The sequence below is a fragment of the Crinia signifera genome, chromosome 4, assembly GCF_055691185.1.
Source record: "Crinia signifera chromosome 4, ASM5569118v1, whole genome shotgun sequence".
NCBI classification, from domain to species: domain Eukaryota; kingdom Metazoa; phylum Chordata; class Amphibia; order Anura; family Myobatrachidae; genus Crinia; species Crinia signifera.
The window spans coordinates 340653032-340678255 of record NC_139220.1 but is presented as its reverse complement, the minus strand read 5'-3'; the positions used below and the strand labels follow the sequence as shown (position 1 = coordinate 340678255).

Here is a 25224-nt window from a genome sequence, read left to right as displayed (position 1 = left end):
GTCAGAGAGAGGGAGAGAGTCAGAGATAGGGAGAGGGAGAGATTCAGAGAAAGTGAGAGAGGGAGAGAGTCAGAGAGGGGGATGGTCTAAGAGAGGGAGAGTCAGAGAGAGTGTGAGAGAGACAGAGACTGAAATACTCAAAGAGAATGTGAGAGGGAGAGAGTCAGAGAGAGTGTGAGAGGGACAGAGAGTGAGAGAGAGGGAGAGGGATAGAGACTGAGAGACGGAGTAAGAGAGTGTGCGAGAGACTAAGAGACAGAGAGAGAGAGTCAGAGAGAGAGAGAGACTGCGAGACAGAGTAAGAGAGAGTGTGAGAAAGACTGAGAAATGGAGAGAGGGAGAGAGAGACTGAGACTGAGAGAGAATGAGAGACGCAGAGAGAGTGAGAGAGGACAGAGAGAGAGACCGAGAGAGAGACCAAGAGAGAGAGTGAGAGTGAGAGAGACCAAGAGAGACTAAGACAGAGTGAGAGAGAGAGTTAGAGAGAGAGTGAGAGGCAGAGAGAGGGAGAGAGTCTGAGAAAGGGAAAAAGACAGAGAGTGAGAGAGGGAGCGAGGGAGAGTCAAAGAGAGTGTGAGAGAGTCAGAGAGAGTGTGAGAACACTTGGACTAATATCAGGGAAGCAATCGATACAGAGAAGCCTCCACATCACTATTTGCGGCCTCTTTTACCCTTGCCGCTGGTAGGTGGACGGGTGGAGGCACCATCTGGGGGATTTGGGGGGACCCCGGAAGGAGTTGTGGCAGCAGGGGATGTGGCTGGTGCTGTTCCAGCAGAAGGGGCTGTGACAAGTTCCCGGGTGATGATAACCAGCTCCGCCAATAGATCAATCTGATGGATGGCTCGGCAGCTACCCTCCCCTGCTGCCAGATGTCCTGGAGGACCTGCCTTGTAGCGGGCCCACCCTCCGCCTCCACATGTGGCTCCCCTGTGAAGGTGGGGTGTTTGGTTCAGGTTCAGCAGTCACATAAGTTTACAATCGACAAATCAACAAACCAATTTCAACATTTACCGGGAAGGTCAGCATCACATTCATCCAGCGGGAGTTCGTTATCGATGTCAGCCACACCCTGGATCTCCTCGCCTCCAATGCAGTCTTGTGTGAGGAGATCCAGGGGAGTCATCTGTAGATGTGCTGGAAAATGTCCACCCCAGGTGCTGTGTTTATAGCGGTCGCTACGTCTTTTTCAGGTTGGATTTGAAGTCTTCCCACCTACAAATGATGCAAAACAAATAAATATATAATATGGGAATTTTACAAATGTACTCTCCAAAAGTTACCAACTGTCTAAAACATTTATTTGACTAATCTAAATCACACACATGCTCTGTTAAAGGTCCCACAATGTTTAAACAAACCAATTCTAGAAAATGCATATAGAAGTAACAAAACTGATACAATGGGGAACATTTAGGGTAAAGTCGTAGAAAAATAGGTGTATTCGTATACAGAAATACACCTTTTTTTTTTTACAAATTCGTATTTTCGGGATTTACTAACCCGGAAAATACGGCAATTCGTATTCGTAATGATGGCACATTCGTATTTGTATTTAGAAATGATTTGCATATGCCACCAATACAATACATCTAGGAATCACCATTCAAAAGAACAGTGATTCCTAATTTACTACTGCGGCTTTCACATTGCAAACCTGCTTTCATCCCGTTTTTGTAAATGTTTCTTAAAACAGGTCTAAAGCCAGTTAAACCCCTTTCACATTGCACGTTGTAACTGGTATATTACCATTTCAATACCGTTTTTTGTACCATTCACATTCAACCCATTTCACCCATAGAAAACAGTGGATGTCATTTTAAATGGACATTTCTGGGACACAGGCTCACATATGGGACAAGATTTAGTGAAATGCGATTTTTTTACAAAGTGCGGATTTGGTGTAAATTGCCCTATATCGCACTTTTGTGAATTCACATTTTTTCTCTAAATTCGCATATTTAATGCGTTGCGATTTTGCGCCAGAAAAATGCGATATGGGGCAAATGGAGTCGATGTATAACGCCATAAAAGTGTGATTTCCGGGTTAGGTCATGTGCGATTTTGTGGCCAACCGGAATGCGAATTAGAAAACTTCACCTGAACAGGCCATAAAACCTCCTAACCTATTGGGCCACCTTAGTCCCTTACAATACGCATCACACCCCCTATATAAAGAAGCACAGGCACCATTTTACCCTTTGAAAGGGAGTTAGGCGTTGGTCATGGACAGGAGAGAAGGCAGGAGACAGAGCACAGGAGGCAGAGAGACAGGCAGCAGAGGGCCAATTACCCCAGCCACTGTGAGAGGTAGGGGAGTGAGAGGCAGCACTGCATCTCACACAGGCAGCGCTGTGAGTGCCAGGACAGGGAGAGGCAGCATGCTGACAGGAAGAGCTGTGGCATGGAGAGGCCACATGGTGGGACATGGAGGAGGAAGATGCAGGAACAAGTTATGTGTCCTCACAGGAGGAACAGAGTGCCAGGCACAGAGTAGGAGCTGCAGGAGGAAGATTATTCCAGGGTTGCCGACTTTGTTATTCTCCTCTCCGGGAGAAGCCCGGAGAGGAGAGTTTCTATAGACACTCAGGGGCGGGGCTTAAGGGTGACATCACTAAGCCCCGCCCCTATGCTGGTAAACCAGCGGATTAAGGTATCTCCGTGGAGGGGGCGGGGCTAAATCGCGTCATTTAGCCCCGCCCCCTCATCGAAAACCCGAGGATTGCGGCATTTTAATGCCGCGATCCGGGGGTTAGCGGGGGTCCCCCCTGAATCCGGGAGGGTTGCCCACCCTTCCGGGGTGCCGGGAGGGGGTCCCGATTTTCGGGAGACTCCCGGAAATTCCGGGAGGGTCGGCAACCCTGGATTATTCTGAGGTGGAGTTGGCTCAGCATGACCTGCAGTGTGCACTCTACAACTACACAACCATTACTGTTGTGTTCTACAAAAAATGTCACCACTTTGCACATCCTGCTTTTATTTCCCAAGTACTGAAGCATGTGTTGTACACAACACTTGTGAAGTGGGATTATGTCACTTGTTTTGTCACCACATTACATTGTAATGGCCGACGTCACCTGTGATCAAGCTTATGGCGAAACACGTGTAAGGAACACGCCTCTCCCAGCCAAGTCCCGGCTTCATTCTCCACCGCATCCTGGATTTCGGTATGACGCCATGACCTAAGCGCCACATCGTTAAACAGCTGATTCCAGAGTCTTGGAGTCAGGTAACACATCGCTGGCCAGCCTGACCTGGAGACCACAGTCTGCCCCCGCATCTCACCCAGTGAACGCGGGCTCAGGCAGCGTGGACTCGCCCGCAGCAGCCAGCGCTGTCAGCAGCAATTCACAGCCGCATCTACCAAGTATTTGCTTGATTGGGTGTCTACCTCTAGCGACTCCCTTTCTTTAGATGTTGTAAACTTCCAACCCACCAATGTGCTTTATCTTAGGTGGTCCTGTGTAAACACTGCGTTTATTAACATTTAATATATAATCCCGTGTCCAAGACTTCTCTCGCGCAGCACTGCACTGGAACAACCTCCCGCCACCCATCAGGCTTTCTGATTCCCTTACCTCCTTCAAGCGCTCCCTCAAAACCCACTTTTTTCGACTAGCCTATCCCTCCTCCTAACCTCCTTTGATCCTCCTATCCTGCCTCCGTTCCCCTCCGTTCCTACTTATCCTATTGTTTTTTGTTCGTCCACCCCCCTATTTTTAGTATGTTAACTCTTATGAGTAGGGTCCTCCTTCCTCACGTACTCACCCTACCTCTTTACCTCACCTGTGCTCCTGTCCTGTTCTTCCCTTCCTCTACTTCATCTTCAGTCTCCTCGACAATTTCGACACCTACTTCTGAACTGATGCTGATTTTAGTTCTACCAGCTATACCCCTATTTATACTGTATTTTTCAACACACCCTGTACGTTACCTTGTAATTTGGTTTTTGTTTGCTATGTACGGCGCTGCGGACACTTTGCGGCGCCTTATAAATAAACGTACTACTACTACATACAGTATATGCCGCAGTAACTTTGTATTTACATTTGGTTGCATATACTTTATTTCCATGTATTACCAGACTAGATTGAATCTTTGAATCTGCAACAAATATAAATGACTTGTGCTAGCACCTTTAGCCTAAAATTGAATTGCCTGTCTGTAGTAAGATATACCTGTGCGATCATTATCTCCATCTAAAAGTTGTTATTGACACAACGTATATCTTTCAGATGTCTGTAGAAATACATACAATTGTTGCACATCGCTAGTTTTCCTGGCTACATAGTATACAATTCTGACTATCCCTAGGTCAGATACCTATGTGAATATATACAACTGTTGGGCACCGTTATTTCCAAGGACCCTCTGTTTATTATCTGCATACCCTTCAAATATCCTGGTACAGTTAATATATTACCTCTCATTAAACCATCCCTACAGTACGGAGTGGAGATCGGTGAAACCAATGCTGACACCAGCTATACTGCTCCCGGAGTGGTGATCAGTGAAACCAATGCTGACACCAGCTATACTGCTCCCGGAGTGGTGATCAGTGAAACCAATGCTGACACCAGCTATACTGCTCCCGGAGTGGTGATCAGTGAATCCAATGCTGACACCAGCTATACTGCTCCCGGAGTGGAGATCAGTGAAACCAATGCTGACACCAGCTATACTGCTCCCGGAGTGGTGATCAGTGAAACCAATGCTGACACCAGCTATACTGCTCCCGGAGTGGTGATCAGTGAAACCAATGCTGACACCAGCTATACTGCTCCCGGAGTGGTGATCAGTGAAACCAATGCTGACACCAGCTATACTGCTCCCGGAGTGGAGATCAGTGAAACCAATGCTGACACCAGCTATACTGCTCCCGGAGTGGAGATCAGTGAAACCAATGCTGACACCAGCTATACTGCTCCCGGAGTGGAGATCAGTGAAACCAATGCTGACACCAGCTATACTGCTCCCGGAGTGGAGATCAGTGAAACCAATGCTGACACCAGCTATACTGCTCCCGGAGTGGTGATCAGTGAAACCAATGCTGACACCAGCTATACTGCTCCCGGAGTGGTGATCAGTGAAACCAATGCTGACACCAGCTATACTGCTCCCGGAGTGGTGATCAGTGAAACCAATGCTGACACCAGCTATACTGCTCCCGGAGTGGTGATCAGTGAAACCAATGCTGACACCAGCTATACTGCTCCCGGAGTGGTGATCAGTGAAACCAATGCTGACACCAGCTATACTGCTCCCGGAGTGGTGATCAGTGAAACCAATGCTGACACCAGCTATACTGCTCCCGGAGTGGTGATCAGTGAAACCAATGCTGACACCAGCTATACTGCTCCCGGAGTGGAGATCAGTGAAACCAATGCTGACACCAGCTATACTGCTCCCGGAGTGGAGATCAGTGAAACCAATGTTGACGCCAGCGATACTGCTCCCGGAGTGGTGATCAGTGAAACCAATGCTGACGCCAGCTATACTGCCCCCGGAGTGGAGATCAGTGAAACCAATGCTGACGCCAGCTATACTGCCCCCGGAGTGGTGATCAGTGAAACCAATGCTGACACCAGCTATACTGCTCCCGGAGTGGTGATCAGTGAAACCAATGCTGACACCAGCTATACTGCTCCCGGAGTGGTGATCAGTAAAACCAGAGCTGACACCAGCTATACTGCTCCCGGAGTGGAGATCAGTGAAACCAATGCTGACACCAGCTATACTGCTCCCGGAGTGGTGATCAGTGAAACCAATGCTGACACCAGCTATACTGCTCCCGGAGTGGTGATCAGTGAAACCAATGCTGACACCAGCGATACTGCTCCCGGAGTGGTGATCAGTGAAACCAATGCTGACACCAGCTATACTGCCCCCGGAGTGGAGATCAGTGAAACCAATGCTGACACCAGCTATACTGCCCCCGGAGTGGTGATCAGTGAAACCAATGCTGACACCAGCGATACTGCCCCCGTAGTGGTGATCAGTGAAACCAATGCTGACACCAGCTATACTGCCCCCGGAGTGGAGATCAGTGAAACCAATGCTGACACCAGCTATACTGCTCCCGGAGTGGTGATCAGTGAAACCAATGCTGACACCAGCTATACTGCTCCCGGAGTGGAGATCAGTGAAACCAATGCTGACACCAGCTATACTGCTCCCGGAGTGGAGATCAGTGAAACCAATGCTGACACCAGCTATACTGCTCCCGGAGTGGTGATCAGTGAAACCAATGCTGACACCAGCTATACTGCTCCCGGAGTGGAGATCAGTGAAACCAATGCTGACACCAGCTATACTGCTCCCGGAGTGGTGATCAGTAAAACCAATGCTGACACCAGCTATACTGCTCCCGGAGTGGAGATCAGTGAAACCAATGCTGACACCAGCTATACTGCTCCCGGAGTGGTGATCAGTGAAACCAATGCTGACACCAGCTATACTGCTCCCGGAGTGGTGATCAGTGAAACCAATGCTGACACCAGCTATACTGCTCCGGGAGTGGAGATCAGTGAAACCAATGCTGACACCAGCTATACTGCTCCCGGAGTGGTGATCAGTGAAACCAATGCTGACACCAGCTATACTGCTCCCGGAGTGGAGATCAGTGAAACCAATGCTGACACCAGCTATACTGCTCCCGGAGTGGAGATCAGTGAAACCAATGCTGACACCAGCTATACTGCCCCCGGAGTGGAGATCAGTGAAACCAATGCTGACACCAGCTATACTGCTCCCGGAGTGGTGGTCAGTGAAACCAATGCTGACACCAGCTATACTGCTCCCGGAGTGGTGATCAGTGAAACCAATGCTGACACCAGCGATACTGCTCCCGGAGTGGTGATCAGTGAAACCAATGCTGACACCAGCTATACTGCTCCCGGAGTGGTGATCAGTGAAACCACTGCTGACACCAGCTATACTGCTCCCGGAGTGGAGATCAGTGAAACCAATGCTGACACCAGCTATACTGCTCCCGGAGTGGTGATCAGTGAAACCAATGTTGACACCAGCGATACTGCTCCCGGAGTGGTGATCAGTGAAACCAATGCTGACACCAGCTATACTGCCCCCGGAGTGGAGATCAGTGAAACCAATGCTGACACCAGCTATACTGCTCCCGGAGTGGTGATCAGTGAAACCAATGCTGACACCAGCGATACTGCTCCCGGAGTGGTGATCAGTGAAACCAATGCTGACACCAGCTATACTGCCCCCAGAGTGGAGATCAGTGAAACCAATGCTGACACCAGCTATACTGCTCCCGGAGTGGTGATCAGTGAAACCAATGCTGACACCAGCTATACTGCTCCCGGAGTGGAGATCAGTGAAACCAATGCTGACACCAGCTATACTCCTCCCGGAGTGGAGATCAGTGAAACCAATGCTGACACCAGCTATACTGCTCCCGGAGTGGTGATCAGTAAAACCAATGCTGACACCAGCTATACTGCTCCCGGAGTGGAGATCAGTGAAACCAATGCTGACACCAGCTATACTGCTCCCGGAGTGGTGATCAGTGAAACCAATGCTGACACCAGCTATACTGCTCCCGGAGTGGTGATCAGTGAAACCAATGCTGACACCAGCTATACTTCTCCCGGAGTGGTGATCAGTGAAACCAATGCTGACACCAGCTATACTGCTCCCGGAGTGGTAATCAGTGAAACCAATGCTGACACCAGCGATACTGCTCCCGGAGTGGTGATCAGTGAAACCAATGCTGACACCAGCTACACTGCTCCCAGAGTGGAGATCAGTGAAACCAATGCTGACACCAGCTACACTGCTCCCGGAGTGGTGATCAGTGAAACCAATGCTGACACCAGCTATACTGCTCCCGGAGTGGTGATCAGTAAAACCAATGCTGACACCAGCTATACTGCTCCCGGAGTGGTGATCAGTGAAACCAATGCTGACACCAGCTATACTGCTCCCGGAGTGGTGATCAGTGAAACCAATGCTGACACCAGCTATACTGCTCCCGGAGTGGAGATCAGTGAAACCAATGCTGACACCAGCTATACTGCTCCCGGAGTGGAGATCAGTGAAACCAATGCTGACACCAGCTATACTGCTCCCGGAGTGGAGATCAGTGAAACCAATGCTGACACCAGCTATACTGCTCCCGGAGTGGAGATCAGGGTACAATCTCTCATCTCATTGAGACCAAGTTGTGAGAGTTCCTACTTTCCGGTTGGTTGAATCTGTGACCCTTATCGCTCTCATCTGCCATTTGACATCCTAGATTGATGGTGGACAGCAGAAGAGGGGTCACTGATATCCATCCACCTGTACCTACCACCCCATTATAATGGCCCGCGATGGACCCGATCAACGCGATTTTGTCTTTCACCGGCAAATACACTGGTGATTGACATAAAATCGGGTCCATCGGGTTGATCGCATTGCCTTAAGTACCTTAAACTTAAGGCATGCGATCAACCCGACGGGCGCCGTGCTATGAAAAAAGTACCAAGGAAATTTGTAAAAAAAAAATAGGTGTATTTGTATCGAGAATTACACTTAATTTTTACATTTAGGGGGACATTTACCAAAATGGATACGTAGAAAAAAGGTGTATTCGTAGGGAGAAATACACCTTTTTTTTATGAATTTGTATTTTCGGGATTTACAATCCCAAAAATACAACAATTCGTAGTCCTAAAGATGGAACATTCGTATTTGTATTTACAAATACGAATGTCTACACCATCGATAGGATACGACAGAAATCACCATTCAAAAGAATGGTGGTTTCTGATTTACTAAGCAGCCGTACTGAAAATACGGCTGCTTAGTGGTGTAAAACACCCACGCAAATACGACAGGAAAATAGAACACCATTTTCCTGTTCTATTTGCGTTTTAGCCTGCACGGATCAGTCAGATCCGTGCAGGCTTCAGTGTAAAAAAATAGAAAAATTAAATAAATTTTAAAAAAAACGGCGTGGGGTCCCCCCCACAGCCGAAACCAGCACCAGGCTGACAGAGCCTGGAGCTGGTAATTAAAAATCAGGGAACCCGACAAATAGGGGTTCCCTGATTTTTAACAACCAGCCCCAGGCTCCTGCTCTGGGGCTGATTCCCAAAATACGGGGGACAAAATGACTAGGGTTCCCCCGTATTTTAAGAACCAGCCCCAGGCAAAACCAGCCAGCAGGGTAATGCCACAGCCGGGGGGAGACTTTTTATGCAAGTCCCCCCGGCCAAAGCATTAACCCTACCGACCAGTCAGCCTGGCCAGGGGCCCTGGGGGAGTGGGGACCCCCCCAATAAAGGGGTCCCCCCCCTCCAGGACTTACCTGACCAGGCTGAAGCCTGGTGCTGTCCTCGATGCCCCTGGGCGGTGGGCATCGAGCTGATAGCGGTGTAAAAAATAGAACAAACGATTGTTTTTTACTGTGGCACTACAAGTGCCAGCAAGCCTCCCCAGCAAGCTGGGACTTGGAGAACCACAAGTCCCAGCCTGCTGGGCATTAAAGGGCCCGCTGGGTCTTGTAGTGCCACAGTAAAAAAAATAGTTAAATAAAACACACTGACACCCATTTTAAATAAAAGTTTAATACACACATTACACACATACTGATACTTACCTATCTTGATCCCGTTGGTAGGTCGCTGGCTCCGGTGTCGGCGGCTCCGTGTCGGCGGCTCCGTGTCGGCGGCTCCGTGTCGGCGGCTCCGGGGACGGCGTCCTGTCCGAGGATAATCCATGTTGGACCTGTGGAAGGAAATCCTACTCACCCAGGTCCTGCATGGATGGTCTTCTTTCTTCATCTGTCGACATCCAGGTCTTCTGACGACTTCCAGCAGCTGTCGGCATCTTCCACGACCTTTCCTGATTGGCCGCTAGGCGGCTAGGCGGCTCCTGATTGGCCAGAATTCATTCTGAGCCCAGACGCCGAAGAGGAAGGTTCTCTCCGGCTCTGAAAGCCGGGGAGCGTCGCGGAAGATGCCGACAGCTGCTTGTAGTGCCACAGTAAAAAAACAATCGTTTGTTCTATTTTTTACACCGCTATCAGCTCGATGCCCACCGCCCAGGGGCATCGAGGACAGCACCAGGCTTCAGCCTGGTCAGGTAAGTCCTGGAGGGGGGGGACCCCTTTATTGGGGGGGTCCCCACTCCCCCAGGGCCCCTGGCCAGGCTGACTGGTCGGTAGGGTTAATGCTTTGGCCGGGGGGACTTGCATAAAAAGTCTCCCCCCGGCTGTGGCATTACCCTGCTGGCTGGTTTTGCCTGGGGCTGGTTCTTAAAATACGGGGGACCCCTAGTCATTTTGTCCCCCGTATTTTGGGAACCAGCCCCAGAGCAGGAGCCTGGGGCTGGTTGTTAAAAATCAGGGAACCCCTATTTGTCGGGTTCCCTGATTTTTAATTACCGGCTCCAGGCTCTGTCAGCCTGGTGCTGGTTTCGGCTGTGGGGGGGACCCCACGCCGTTTTTTTTTTAATTTATTTAATTTTTCTATTTTTTTACACTGAAGCCTGCACGGATCTGACTGATCCGTGCAGGCTAAAACGCAAATAGAACAGGAAAATGGTGTTCTATTTTCCTGTCGTATTTGCGTGGGTGTTTTACACCACTAAGCAGCCGTATTATCAGTACGGCTGCTTAGTAAATCAGAAACCACCATTCTTTTGAATGGTGATTTCTGTCGTATCCTATCGATGGTGTAGACATTCGTATTTGTAAATACAAATACGAATGTTCCATCTTTAGGACTACGAATTGTTGTATTTTTGGGATTGTAAATCCCGAAAATACAAATTCGTAAAAAAAAGGTGTATTTCTCCCTACGAATACACCTTTTTTCTACGAATCCATTTTGGTAAATGTCCCCCTAAATGTAAAAATAAGTGTATTTCTGGATACAAATACACCTATTTTTTTTTTTTATTTCCTTCAGTAAATTTCCCCCTAAATGTCACACACTGCAATGCCAGTTACACTATACATCACACACTGCAATGCCAGTTACACTATACATCACACACTGCAATGCCAGTTACACTATACATCACACACTGCAATGCCAGTTACACTATACATCACACACTGCAATGCCAGTTACACTATACGTCACACACTGCAATGCCAGTTACACTATACATCACACACGGCAATGCCAGTTACACTATATGTCACACACTGCAATGCCAGTTACACTATACGTCATACACTGCAATGCCAGTTACACTATACATCACACACTGCAATGCCAGTTACACTATACGTCACACACTGCAATGCCAGTTACACTAAACGTCACACACTGCAATGCCAGTTACACTATACGTCACACACTGCAATGCCAGCTACACTATACGTCACACACTGCAATGCCAGCTACACTATACGTCACACACTGCAATGCCAGCTACACTATACATCACACACTGCAATGCCAGTTAAACCATACATAACACACTTACACATTACACCAAAACCGTAATGACCCTTACAATATACGGAATATGGCATCATTGCTTCACACTGGGCACAGTAACATGTGTGGAGACAGGGCCTGAACTGCGGGGCCAAACCCCTGCCCCCAAGAAAACCCCCCACCCAATAACACATATTTGTATTTCCCCGCATAGATAGTAATACACTGAAAAGTATGCAGCAAATAGCCCCCTCCCCAGATAATACAGCACATAGGTTCCCCCACTTATAATACAGCACATAGGGCCCCCAACAGATAATTATACAGCACATAGGTTCCCCCACACAGATAATTATACAGAACATAGGGCCCCCCCCCACTTATAATACAGCACATAGGTTCCCCCACATAGATAATTATACAGCACATAGGGGCCCCCACTTATAATACAGCACATAGGTTCCCCCAACAGATAATTATACAGCACATAGGTTGTCCCCCACACAGATAATTATACAGCACATAGGGCCCCCCACTTATAATACAGCACATAGGTTCCCCCAACAGATAATTATACAGCACATAGGGCCCACACATATAATACAGCACATAGGTTCCCCCACACAGATAATTATACAGCACATAGGGCCCCCCACTTATAATACAGCACATAGGTTGTCCCCCACACAGATAATTATACAGCACATAGGGCCCCCACTTATAATACAGCACATAGGTTCCCCCAACAGATTATTATACAGCACATAGGGCCCCCCACTTATAATACAGCACATAGGTTCCCCCACACAGATAATTATACAGCACATAGGGCCCCCACTTATAATACAGCACATAGGTTCCCTCACACAGATAATTATACAGCACATAGGGGCCCCCACTTATAATACAGCACATAGGTTCCCCCAACAGATAATTATACAGCACATAGGGCCCCCACTTATAATACAGCACATAGGTTGTCCCCCACACAGATAATTATACAGCACATAGGGCCCCCACTTATAATACAGCACATAGGTTCCCCCACACAGATAATTATACAGCACATATGGCCCCCACTTATAATACAGCACATAGTTTCCCCCAACAGATAATTATACAGCACATAGGGCCCCCTACTTATAATACAGCACACAGGTTCCCCCACACAGATAATTATACAGCACTTAGGCCTCAAACTTATAATACAGCACATAGGTTCCCCCCAACAGATAATTATACAGCACATAGGGCCCCCACTTATAATACAGCACATAGGTTCCCTCACACAGATAATTATACAGCACATAGGGCCCCCACTTATAATACAGCACATAGGTTCCCCCACACAGATAATTATACAGCACATAGGGCCCCCCACTTATAATACAGCACATAGGTTCCCCCACACAGATAATTATACAGCACATAGGGCCCCCCACTTATAATACAGCACATAGGTTCCCCCACACAGATTATTATACAGCACATAGGGCCCCCACTTATAATACAGCACATAGGTTCCCCCACACAGATAATTATACAGCACATAGGGCTCCCACTTATAATACAGCACATAGGTTCCCCCACACAGATAATTATACAGCACATAGGGCCCCCCACTTATAATACAGCACATAGGTTCCCCCAACAGATAATTATACAGCACATAGGGCCCCCACTTATAATACAGCACATAGGTTCCCCCAACAGATAATTATACAGCACATAGGGCCCCCCACTTATAATACAGCACATAGGTTCCCCCACACAGATAATTATACAGCACATAGGGCCCCCCACTTATAATACAGCACATAGGTTCCCCCAACAGATAATTATACAGTACATAGGGCCCCCCACTTATAATATAGCACATAGGTTCCCCAACAGATAATTATACAGCACATAGGGCCCCCCACTTATAATACAGCACATAGCCCCCCAACAGATAATTATACAGCACATAGGGCTCCCACTTATAATACAGCACATAGGTTCCCCCACACAGATAATTATACAGCACATAGGGCCCCCCACTTATAATACAGCACATAGGTTCCCCCACACAGATAATTATACAGCACATAGGGCCCCCACTTATAATACAGTACATAGGTTCCCCCACACAGATAATTATACAGCACATAGGGCCCCCACTTATAATACAGCACATAGGTTCCCTGACACAGATAATTATAGAGCACATAGGGCCCCCCACTTATAATACAGCACATAGGTTCCCCCAACAGATAATTATACAGCACATAGGGCCCCCCACTTATAATACAGCACATAACCCCCCAACAGATAATTATACAGCACATAGGGCCCCCCACTTATAATACAGCACATAGGGCCCCCCACACAGATAATTATACAGCACATAGGTTCCCCACTTATAATACAGCACATAGGTTCCCCCACACAGATAATTATACAGCACATAGGGGCCCCCACTTATAATACAGCACATAGGTTCCCCCACACAGATAATTATACAGCACATAGGGGCCCCCACTTATAATACAGCACATAGGTTCCCCCACACAGATAATTATACAGCACATAGGGCCCCCCACTTATAATACAGCACATAGGTTCCCCCACACAGATAATTATACAGCACATAGGGCCCCCCACTTATAATACAGCACATAGGTTCCCTGACACAGATAATTATACAGCACATAGGGCCCCCCACTTATAATACAGCACATAGGTTCCCCCAACAGATAATTATACAGCACATAGGGCCCCCCACTTATAATACAGCACATAGGTTCCCCCAACAGATAATTATACAGCACATAGGGCCCCCACTTATAATACAGCACATAGGTTCCCCCAACAGATAATTATACAGCACATAGGGCCCCCACTTATAATACAGCACATAGGGCCCCCCACTTATAATACAGCACATAGGTTCCCCTAACAGATAATTATACAGCACATAGGACCCCCACTTATAATACAGCACATAGGGCCCCCCACTTATAATACAGCACATAGGTTCCCCTAACAGATAATTATACAGCACATAGGGGCCCCCACTTATAATACAGCACATAGGTTCCCCCAACAGATAATTATACAGCACATAGGGCCCCCACTTATAATACAGCACATAGGTTCCCCCAACAGATAATTATACAGCACATAGGGCCCCCCACTTATAATACAGCACATAGGATGTCCCCCACACAGATAATTATACAGCACATAGGGCCCCCCACTTATAATACAGCACATAGGTTCCCCCAACAGATAATTATACAGCACATAGGGCCCCCCACTTATAATACAGCACATAGGTTCCCCCAACAGATAATTATACAGCACATAGGGCCCCTACTTATAATACAGCACATAGGTTCCCCCACACAGATAATTATACAGCACATAGGGCCCCCCACTTATAATACAGCACATAGGTTCCCCCAACAGATAATTATACAGCACATAGGGCCCCCACTTATAATACAGCACATAGGTTCCCCCAACAGATAATTATACAGCACATAGGGCCCCCACTTATAATACAGCACATAGGGCCCCCCACTTATAATACAGCACATAGGTTCCCCTAACAGATAATTATACAGCACATAGGGCCCCCACTTATAATACAGCACATAGGGCCCCCCACTTATAATACAGCACATAGGTTCCCCTAACAGATAATTATACAGCACATAGGGGCCCCCACTTATAATACAGCACATAGGTTCCCCCAACAGATAATTATACAGCACATAGGGCCCCCACTTATAATACAGCACATAGGTTCCCCCAACAGATAATTATACAGCACATAGGGCCCCCCACTTATAATACAGCACATAGGTTCCCCCACACAGATAATTATACAGCACATAGGGCCCCCCACTTATAATACAGCACATAGGTTCCCCCACACAGATAATTATACAGCACATAGGGCCCCCACTTATAATACAGCACATAGGTTCCCCCAACAGATAATTATACAGTACATAGGGCCCCTCACTTATAATACAGCACATAGGTTCCCCCACACAGATAATTATACAGCACATAGGTTCCCCCAACAGATAATTATACAGCACATAGGGCCCCCACTTATAATACAGCACATAGGTTCCCCAACAGATAATTATACAGCACATAGGGCCCCCCACTTATAATACAGCACATAGGTTCCCCCAACAGATAATTAAACAGCACATAGGGGCCCCCACTTATAATACAGCACATAGGTTCCCCCACACAGATAATTATACAGCACATAGGGCCCCCCACTTATAATACAGCACATAGGTTCCCCCAACAGATAATTATACAGCACATAGGGCCCCCCACTTATAATACAGCACATAGGTTGTCCCCCACACAGATAATTATACAGCACATAGGGCCCCCCACTTATAATACAGCACATAGGTTCCCCCAACAGATAATTATACAGCATATAGGGCCCCCCACTTATAATACAGCACATAGGTTATCCCCACACAGATAATTATACAGCACATAGGGCCCCCCACTTATAATACAGCACATAGGTTGTCCCCCACACAGATAATTATACAGCACATAGGGCCCCCCACTTATAATACAGCACATAGGTTCCCCCAACAGATAATTATACAGCACATAGGGCCCCCCACTTATAATACAGCACATAGGTTATCCCCACACAGATAATTATACAGCACATAGGGCCCCCACTTATAATACAGCACATAGGTTCCCCCAACAGATAATTATACAGCACATAGGGCCCCCACTTATAATACAGCACATAGGTTCCCCCAACAGATAATTATACAGTACATAGGGCCCCCCACTTATAATACAGCACATAGGGCCCCCCACTTATAATACAGCACATAGGGCCCCCCACTTATAATACAGCACATAGGTTCCCAACACAGATAATTATACAGCACATAGGGCCCCCCACTTATAATACAGCACATAGGGCCCCCCACACAGATAATTATACAGCACATAGGGGCCCCCACTTATAATACAGCACATAGGTTATCCCCACACAGATAATTATACAGCACATAGGGCCCCCACTTATAATACAGCACATAGGTTCCCCCAACAGATAAATATACAGCACATAGGCCCCCCACTTATAATACAGCACATAGGTTCCCCCACACAGATAATTATACAGCACATAGGGCCCCCCACTTATAATACAGCACATAGGTTCCCCCACACAGATAATTATACAGCACATAGGGCCCCCCACTTATAATACAGCACATAGGGCCCCCCACACAGATAATTATACAGCACATAGGGGCCCCCACTTATAATACAGCACATAGGTTATCCCCACACAGATAATTATACTGCACATAGGGCCCCCCACTTATAATACAGCACATAGGGCCCCCCACACAGATAATTATACAGCACATAGGGGCCCCCACTTATAATACAGCACATAGGTTCCCCCAACAGATAATTATACAGCACATAGGTTCCCCCAACAGATAATTATACAGCATATAGGGGCCCCCACTTATAATACAGCACATAGCCCCCCAACAGATAATTATACAGCACATAGGGCCCCCCACTTATAATACAGCACATAGGTTCCCCCACACAGATACTTATACAGCACATAGGGCCCCCCACTTATAATACAGCACATAGCCCCCCAACAGATAATTATACAGCACATAGGGCCCCCCACTTATAATACAGCACATAGGTTCCCCCACACAGATAATTATACAGCACATAGGGCCCCCACTTATAATACAGCACATAGGTTCCCCCACACAGATAATTATACAGCACATAGGGCCCCCCACTTATAATACAGCACATAGCCCCCCAACAGATAATTATACAGCACATAGGGCCCCCCACTTATAATACAGCACATAGGTTTCCCCACACAGATAATTATACAGCACATAGGGCCCCCACTTATAATACAGCACATAGGTTCCCCCACACAGATAATTATACAGCACATAGGGGCCCCCACTTATAATACAGCACATAGGTTCCCCCACATAGATAATTATACAGCACATAGGGCCCCCCACTTATAATACAGCACATAGGTTCCCCCAACAGATAATTATACAGCATATAGGGCCCCCACTTATAATACAGCACATAGGTTCCCCCAACAGATAATTATACAGCACATAGGGGCCCCCACTTATAATACAGCACATAGGTTCCCCCAACAGATAATTATACAGCACATAGGGCCCCCCACTTAGAATACAGCACATAGGTTCCCCCACACAGATAATTATACAGCACATAGGCCCCCCACTTATAATACAGCACATAGGTTGTCCCCACACAGATAATTATACAGCACATAGGGCCCCCCACTTATAATACAGCACATAGGGCCCCCACTTATAGTACAGCACATAGGTTCCCCCACACAGATAATTATACAGCACATAGGGCCCCCACTTATAATACTGCACATAGGGCCCCCCACACAGATAATTATACAGCACATAGGGCCCCCACTTATAATACAGCACATAGGTTCCCCCAACAGATAATTATACAGCACATAGGTTCCCCCAACAGATAATTATACAGCACATAGGGCCCCCACTTGTAATACAGCACATAGGGCCCCCCACTTATAATACAGCACATAGGGCCCCCCACTTATAATACAGCACATAGCCCCCCATACAATACAACATATAAATCCCCCTGATAATAATCCAGCACATGGTCAGTCACAGGAGAGGCCGCGAGGACGGAGTAAAGGCATGCCTGCACCAAGCCGGCAGTAAAGCAGGTGGCACTATCTAAGTTTTGGATGCTGTGCTCAGACTGGACGGTGTGGCGCCAGTGGTCCCCCCTTACTGGTGTGGAGCTGCCAGAGTGCACTTGCAGTGTGGGTCGGTTCACAGGCGCGGGGCTGCGTGAAGTTTGGCACACCCGCAATGCTGCAGGGCTGGGACCGCGTGGGTGCATTTTAGCAGCACGTGTGGGGGCTGATGACCACCCCCCCTCCCGCATTCCTATGAGTGTCAGCCTCATACTGACAGCCGGAAGGCAGGGAGAGAGCCTTCCAGCTGTCAGGTGTCCCCACACAGACCTGGCGCTCCAGCAAAGTGATACTGCGGGTCATGGGGGACCCGCCAGCATGGGGAAGGAGGGAAGGCAGTGGGTGTCTGGCACCGCAGGCTTGTTGGGTGACTCTGGGCAGCACTATGGTGCCTCTGTCACTCTGTGAGTGTGTGCGGGCAGAGTCAAACAGGCGCTAATAGGGTTAGCATATAACTCCGCCCATGACGCCGCCCAGCATTATACACACAGTCACAGAGTGACAGATCTGGCTAAATGTATAAGAGATACATATATATATATATATATATATACTAGGCGATTCATCGCGCCCTCCAGGCTCTCTTCACACCATCGTAAGGGGCTACGCCCGCACCCCCCGCTCTGGAGCAGCGGGTTTGCCTGCAACTCCCCGGAGCAGCGGGTATGCCCACCCCCCCCCCCTGCTGGATTGGCGGTGTCGGGGGGAGTGAGGACAGACCCGCCTCTCCGGGGGTGCGGGCAGACCGGCTGCTCCGGGGGTGGGGTGTGTGTGCAGAACCGCTGCTTGCGGGGGTTGGGGGTGCGGGCAGACCGGCTGCTGGGGGGCAGTCCCGCCGCTCTGGGTGGAGGTGGGCATACCCGCTGCTCCAGCGAGGGGGTGGTTGCGAGCAGACACGCTCATCCAGCGGGGGGGGGGCTGTGCGTGCAGACCCGACTCTCCGGGGGAGGACGGGCATACCCACTGCTCCAGGGGGGGTTGTGCAGGCATACCCGCTGACCGGGGGGTGCGTGCTGACCCGCTGATGGGCGGGGGTGTTGCGTGGGTGCAGGACCGCTGTTGCTGGGGGTGTGTGTGCGGGCAGAACCGCTGCTATGGGGGTGGGGGGTGCACTGCTCTGGGGGGGGGCGGCAGAAACTACGTGTGTATAACGCTGTCAATCAGTCTTGTAACCCCGCCCAGCGTTATACACACAGGGGATGAGTGACAGATCTGGATAACTATATATGAGACACACACACACAGGTAATGAGGATTGTCCAGGTATACACAGGTGTACAGGGAGATGATGCAGATTGTGCATGTATACAGGTATACAGGTGTAACACGGAGGTGCTGTTATAGAGTGTAACTACTGATACACTGATAGTAAGGTGTAGTGCCGCACACACACACACACACACACACACACAGGTAATGAGGATTGTCCAGGTATACACAGGTGTACATGGAGATGATGCAGATTGTGCATTTGGTGAGGTATACAGGTGTAACACGGAGGTGCTGTTATAAAGTGTAACTACTGATACACTGATAGTAAGGTGTAGTGCCGCACACACACACACACACACACACACACACACACACACACACACAGGTAATGAGGATTGTCCAGGTATACACAGGTGTACATGGAGATGATGCAGATTGTGCATGTGGTGAGGTATACAGGTGTAACACGGAGGTGCTGTTATAGAGTGTAACTACTGATACACTGATAGTGAGGTGTAGCACCGCACACACACACACACACACACACACACAGGTAATGAGGATTGTCCAGGTATACACAGGTGTACATGGAGATGATGCAGATTGTGCATGTGGTGAGGTATACAGGTGTAACACGGAGGTGCTGTTATAGAGTGTAACTACTGATACACTGATAGTAAGGTGTAGTGCCGCACACACACACACACACACACACACAGGTAATGAGGATTGTCCAGGTATACACAGGTGTACATGGAGATGATGCAGATTGTGCATGTATACAGGTATACAGGTGTAACACGGAGGTGCTGTTATAGAGTGTAACTACTGATACACTGATAGTAAGGTGTAGCGCCGCACACACACACACACACACAGGTAATGAGGATTGTCCAGATATACACATGTGTACATGGAGATGATGCAGATTGTGCATGTATACAGGTGTAACACGGAGGTGCTGTTATAGAGTGTAACTACTGATAAGCTGATAGTAAGGTGTAGCGCCGCACACACACACACACACACACACACACAGGTAATGAGGATTGTCCAGGTATACACAGGTGTACATGGAGATGATGCAGATTGTGCATGTGGTGCGGTATACAGGTGTAACACGGAGGTGCTGTTATAGAGTGTAACTACTGATACACTGATAGTAAGGTGTAGCGCCGCACACACACACACACACACAGGTAATGAGGACTGTCCAGGTATACACAGGTGTACATGGAGATGATGCAGATTGTGCATATGGTGAGGTATACAGGTGTAACACGGAGGTGCTGTTATAGAGTGTAACTACTGATACACTGATAGTAAGGTGTAGCGCCGCACACACACACACACACACACACACACAGGTAATGAGGATTGTCCAGGTATACACAGGTGTACAGGGAGATGATGCAGATTGTGCATGTGGTGAGGTATACAGGTGTAACACGGAGGTGCTGTTATAGAGTATAACTACTGATACACTGATAGTAAGGTGTAGCGCCGCACACACACACACACACACACACACACACACACACAGGTAATGAGGATTGTCCAGGTATACACAGGTGTACATGGAGATGATGCAGATTGTGCATGTGGTGAGGTATACAGGTGTAACACGGAGGTGCTGTTATAGAGTGTAACTACTGATACACTGATAGTAATGTGTAGCGCCGCACACACACACACACACACACACACACACACAGGTAATGAGGATTGTCCAGGTATACACAGGTGTACAGGGAGATGATGCAGATTGTGCATGTGGTGAGGTATACAGGTGTAACACGGAGGTGCTGTTATAGAGTGTAACTACTGATACACTGATAGTAAGGTGTAGCGCCGCACACACACACACACACACACACACAGGTAATGAGGATTGTCCAGGTATACACAGGTGTACATGGAGATGATGCAGATTGTGCATGTGGTGAGGTATACAGGTGTAACACGGAGGTGCTGTTATAGAGTATAACTACTGATACACTGATAGTAAGGTGTAGCGCCGCACACACACACACACACACACACACACACACACAGGTAATGAGGATTGTCCAGGTATACACAGGTGTACATGGAGATGATGCAGATTGTGCATGTGGTGAGGTATACAGGTGTAACACGGAGGTGCTGTTATAGAGTGTAACTACTGATACACTGATAGTAATGTGTAGCGCCGCACACACACACACACACACACACACACACACACACACACACACACACAGGTAATGAGGATTGTCCAGGTATACACAGGTGTACATGGAGATGATGCAGATTGTGCATGTGGTGAGGTATACAGGTGTAACACGGAGGTGCTGTTATAGAGTGTAACTACTGATACACTGATAGTAAGGTGTAGTGCCACACACACACACACACACACACACACACACACACACAGGTAATGAGGATTGTCCAGGTATACACAGGTGTACATGGAGATGATGCAGATTGTGCATGTATACAGGTATACAGGTGTAACACGGAGGTGCTGTTATAGAGTGTAACTACTGATACACTGATAGTAAGGTGTAGCGCCGCACACACACACACACACACACACACACACAGGTAATGAGGATTGTCCAGGTATACACAGGTGTACATGGAGATGATGCAGATTGTGCATGTGGTGAGGTATACAGGTGTAACACGGAGGTGCTGTTATAGAGTGTAACTACTGATACACTGATAGTAAGGTGTAGTGCCGCATACACACACACACACACACACACACACAGGTAATGAGGATTGTCCAGGTATACACAGGTGTACATGGAGATGATGCAGATTGTGCATGTGGTGAGGTATACAGGTGTAACACGGAGGTGCTGTTATAGAGTGTAACTACTGATACACTGATAGTAAGGTGTAGCGCCGCACACACACACACACACACACACACACACAGGTAATGAGGATTGTCCAGGTATACACAGGTGTACATGGAGATGATGCAGATTGTGCATGTATACAGGTATACAGGTGTAACACGGAGGTGCTGTTATAGAGTGTAACTACTGATACACTGATAGTAAGGTGTAGCGCCGCACACACACACACACACACACACAGGTAATGAGGATTGTCCAGATATACACATGTGTACATGGAGATGATGCAGATTGTGCATGTATACAGGTGTAACACGGAGGTGCTGTTATAGAGTGTAACTACTGATAAGCTGATAGTAAGGTGTAGCGCCGCACACACACACACACACACACACACACAGGTAATGAGGATTGTCCAGGTATACACAGGTGTACATGGAGATGATGCAGATTGTGCATGTGGTGCGGTATACAGGTGTAACACGGAGGTGCTGTTATAGAGTGTAACTACTGATACACTGATAGTAAGGTGTAGCGCCGCACACACACACACACACACAGGTAATGAGGACTGTCCAGGTATACACAGGTGTACATGGAGATGATGCAGATTGTGCATATGGTGAGGTATACAGGTGTAACACGGAGGTGCTGTTATAGAGTGTAACTACTGATACACTGATAGTAAGGTGTAGCGCCGCACACACACACACACACACACACACACACAGGTAATGAGGATTGTCCAGGTATACACAGGTGTACAGGGAGATGATGCAGATTGTGCATGTGGTGAGGTATACAGGTGTAACACGGAGGTGCTGTTATAGAGTATAACTACTGATACACTGATAGTAAGGTGTAGCGCCGCACACACACACACACACACACACACACACACACACACACAGGTAATGAGGATTGTCCAGGTATACACAGGTGTACATGGAGATGATGCAGATTGTGCATGTGGTGAGGTATACAGGTGTAACACGGAGGTGCTGTTATAGAGTGTAACTACTGATACACTGATAGTAATGTGTAGCGCCGCACACACACACACACACACACACACACACACACACACACACAGGTAATGAGGATTGTCCAGGTATACACAGGTGTACAGGGAGATGATGCAGATTGTGCATGTGGTGAGGTATACAGGTGTAACACGGAGGTGCTGTTATAGAGTGTAACTACTGATACACTGATAGTAAGGTGTAGCGCCGCACACACACACACACACACACACACACACAGGTAATGAGGATTGTCCAGGTATACACAGGTGTACATGGAGATGATGCAGATTGTGCATGTGGTGAGGTATACAGGTGTAACACGGAGGTGCTGTTATAGAGTATAACTACTGATACACTGATAGTAAGGTGTAGCGCCGCACACACACACACACACACACACACACACACACACACACACACACAGGTAATGAGGATTGTCCAGGTATACACAGGTGTACATGGAGATGATGCAGATTGTGCATGTGGTGAGGTATACAGGTGTAACACGGAGGTGCTGTTATAGAGTGTAACTACTGATACACTGATAGTAATGTGTAGCGCCGCACACACACACACACACACACACACACACACACACACAGGTAATGAGGATTGTCCAGGTATACACAGGTGTACATGGAGATGATGCAGATTGTGCATGTGGTGAGGTATACAGGTGTAACACGGAGGTGCTGTTATAGAGTGTAACTACTGATACACTGATAGTAAGGTGTAGTGCCACACACACACACACACACACACACACACACACACACACAGGTAATGAGGATTGTCCAGGTATACACAGGTGTACATGGAGATGATGCAGATTGTGCATGTGGTGAGGTATACAGGTGTAATACGGAGGTGCTGTTATAGAGTGTAACTACTGATACACTGATAGTAAGGTGTAGCGCCGCACACACACACACACACACACACACACACACACACACACACACACACACACAGGTAATGAGGATTGTCCAGGTATACACAGGTGTACATGGAGATGATGCAGATTGTGCATGTGGTGAGGTATACAGGTGTAACACGGAGGTGCTGTTATAGAGTGTAACTACTGATACACTGATAGTAAGGTGTAGTGCCGCACACACACACACACACACAGGTAATGAGGATTGTCCAGGTATACACAGGTGTACATGGAGATGATGCAGATTGTGCATGTATACAGGTATACAGGTGTAACACGGAGGTGCTGTTATAGAGTGTAACTACTGATACACTGATAGTAAGGTGTAGTGCCGCACACACACACACACACACACACACACACACACACACACACAGGTAATGAGGATTGTCCAGGTATACACAGGTGTACATGGAGATGATGCAGATTGTGCATGTATACAGGTATACAGGTGTAACACGGAGGTGCTGTTATAGAGTGTAACTACTGATACACTGATAGTAAGGTGTAGCGCCGCACACACACACACACAGGTAATGAGGATTGTCCAGGTATACACAGGTGTACATGGAGATGATGCAGATTGTGCATGTGGTGAGGTATACAGGTGTAACACGGAGGTGCTGTTATAGAGTGTAACTACTGATACACTGATAGTAAGGTGTAGCGCCGCACACACACACACACACACAGGTAATGAGGATTGTCCAGGTATACACAGGTGTACATGGAGATGATGCAGATTGTGCATGTGGTGAGGTATACAGGTGTAACACGGAGGTGCTGTTATAGAGTGTAACTACTGATACACTGATAGTAAGGTGTAGTGCCGCACACACACACACACACACACACACACACACACATACACACACACAGGTAATGAGGATTGTCCAGGTATACACAGGTGTACAGGGAGATGATGCAGATTGTGCATGTGGTGAGGTATACAGGTGTAACACGGAGGTG

General features: G+C 47.8%; 1 protein-coding gene across 2 annotated transcripts in view; it reads right to left on the bottom strand.

The window, feature by feature from the left end:
* The window catches only part of SLC2A4 (solute carrier family 2 member 4), a 114369-nt gene that overhangs the window by 60633 nt on the left and 28512 nt on the right, over positions 1–25224 (bottom strand). For both annotated transcript variants that reach the window (XM_083185908.1, XM_083185909.1), the window contains exon 2: positions 1013–1213. In XM_083185908.1, the coding sequence (XP_083042034.1) occupies positions 1013–1124 (112 nt within the window). In that variant the 5' untranslated portion in view covers positions 1125–1213. The remainder of the gene's footprint in view (positions 1–1012; positions 1214–25224) is intronic.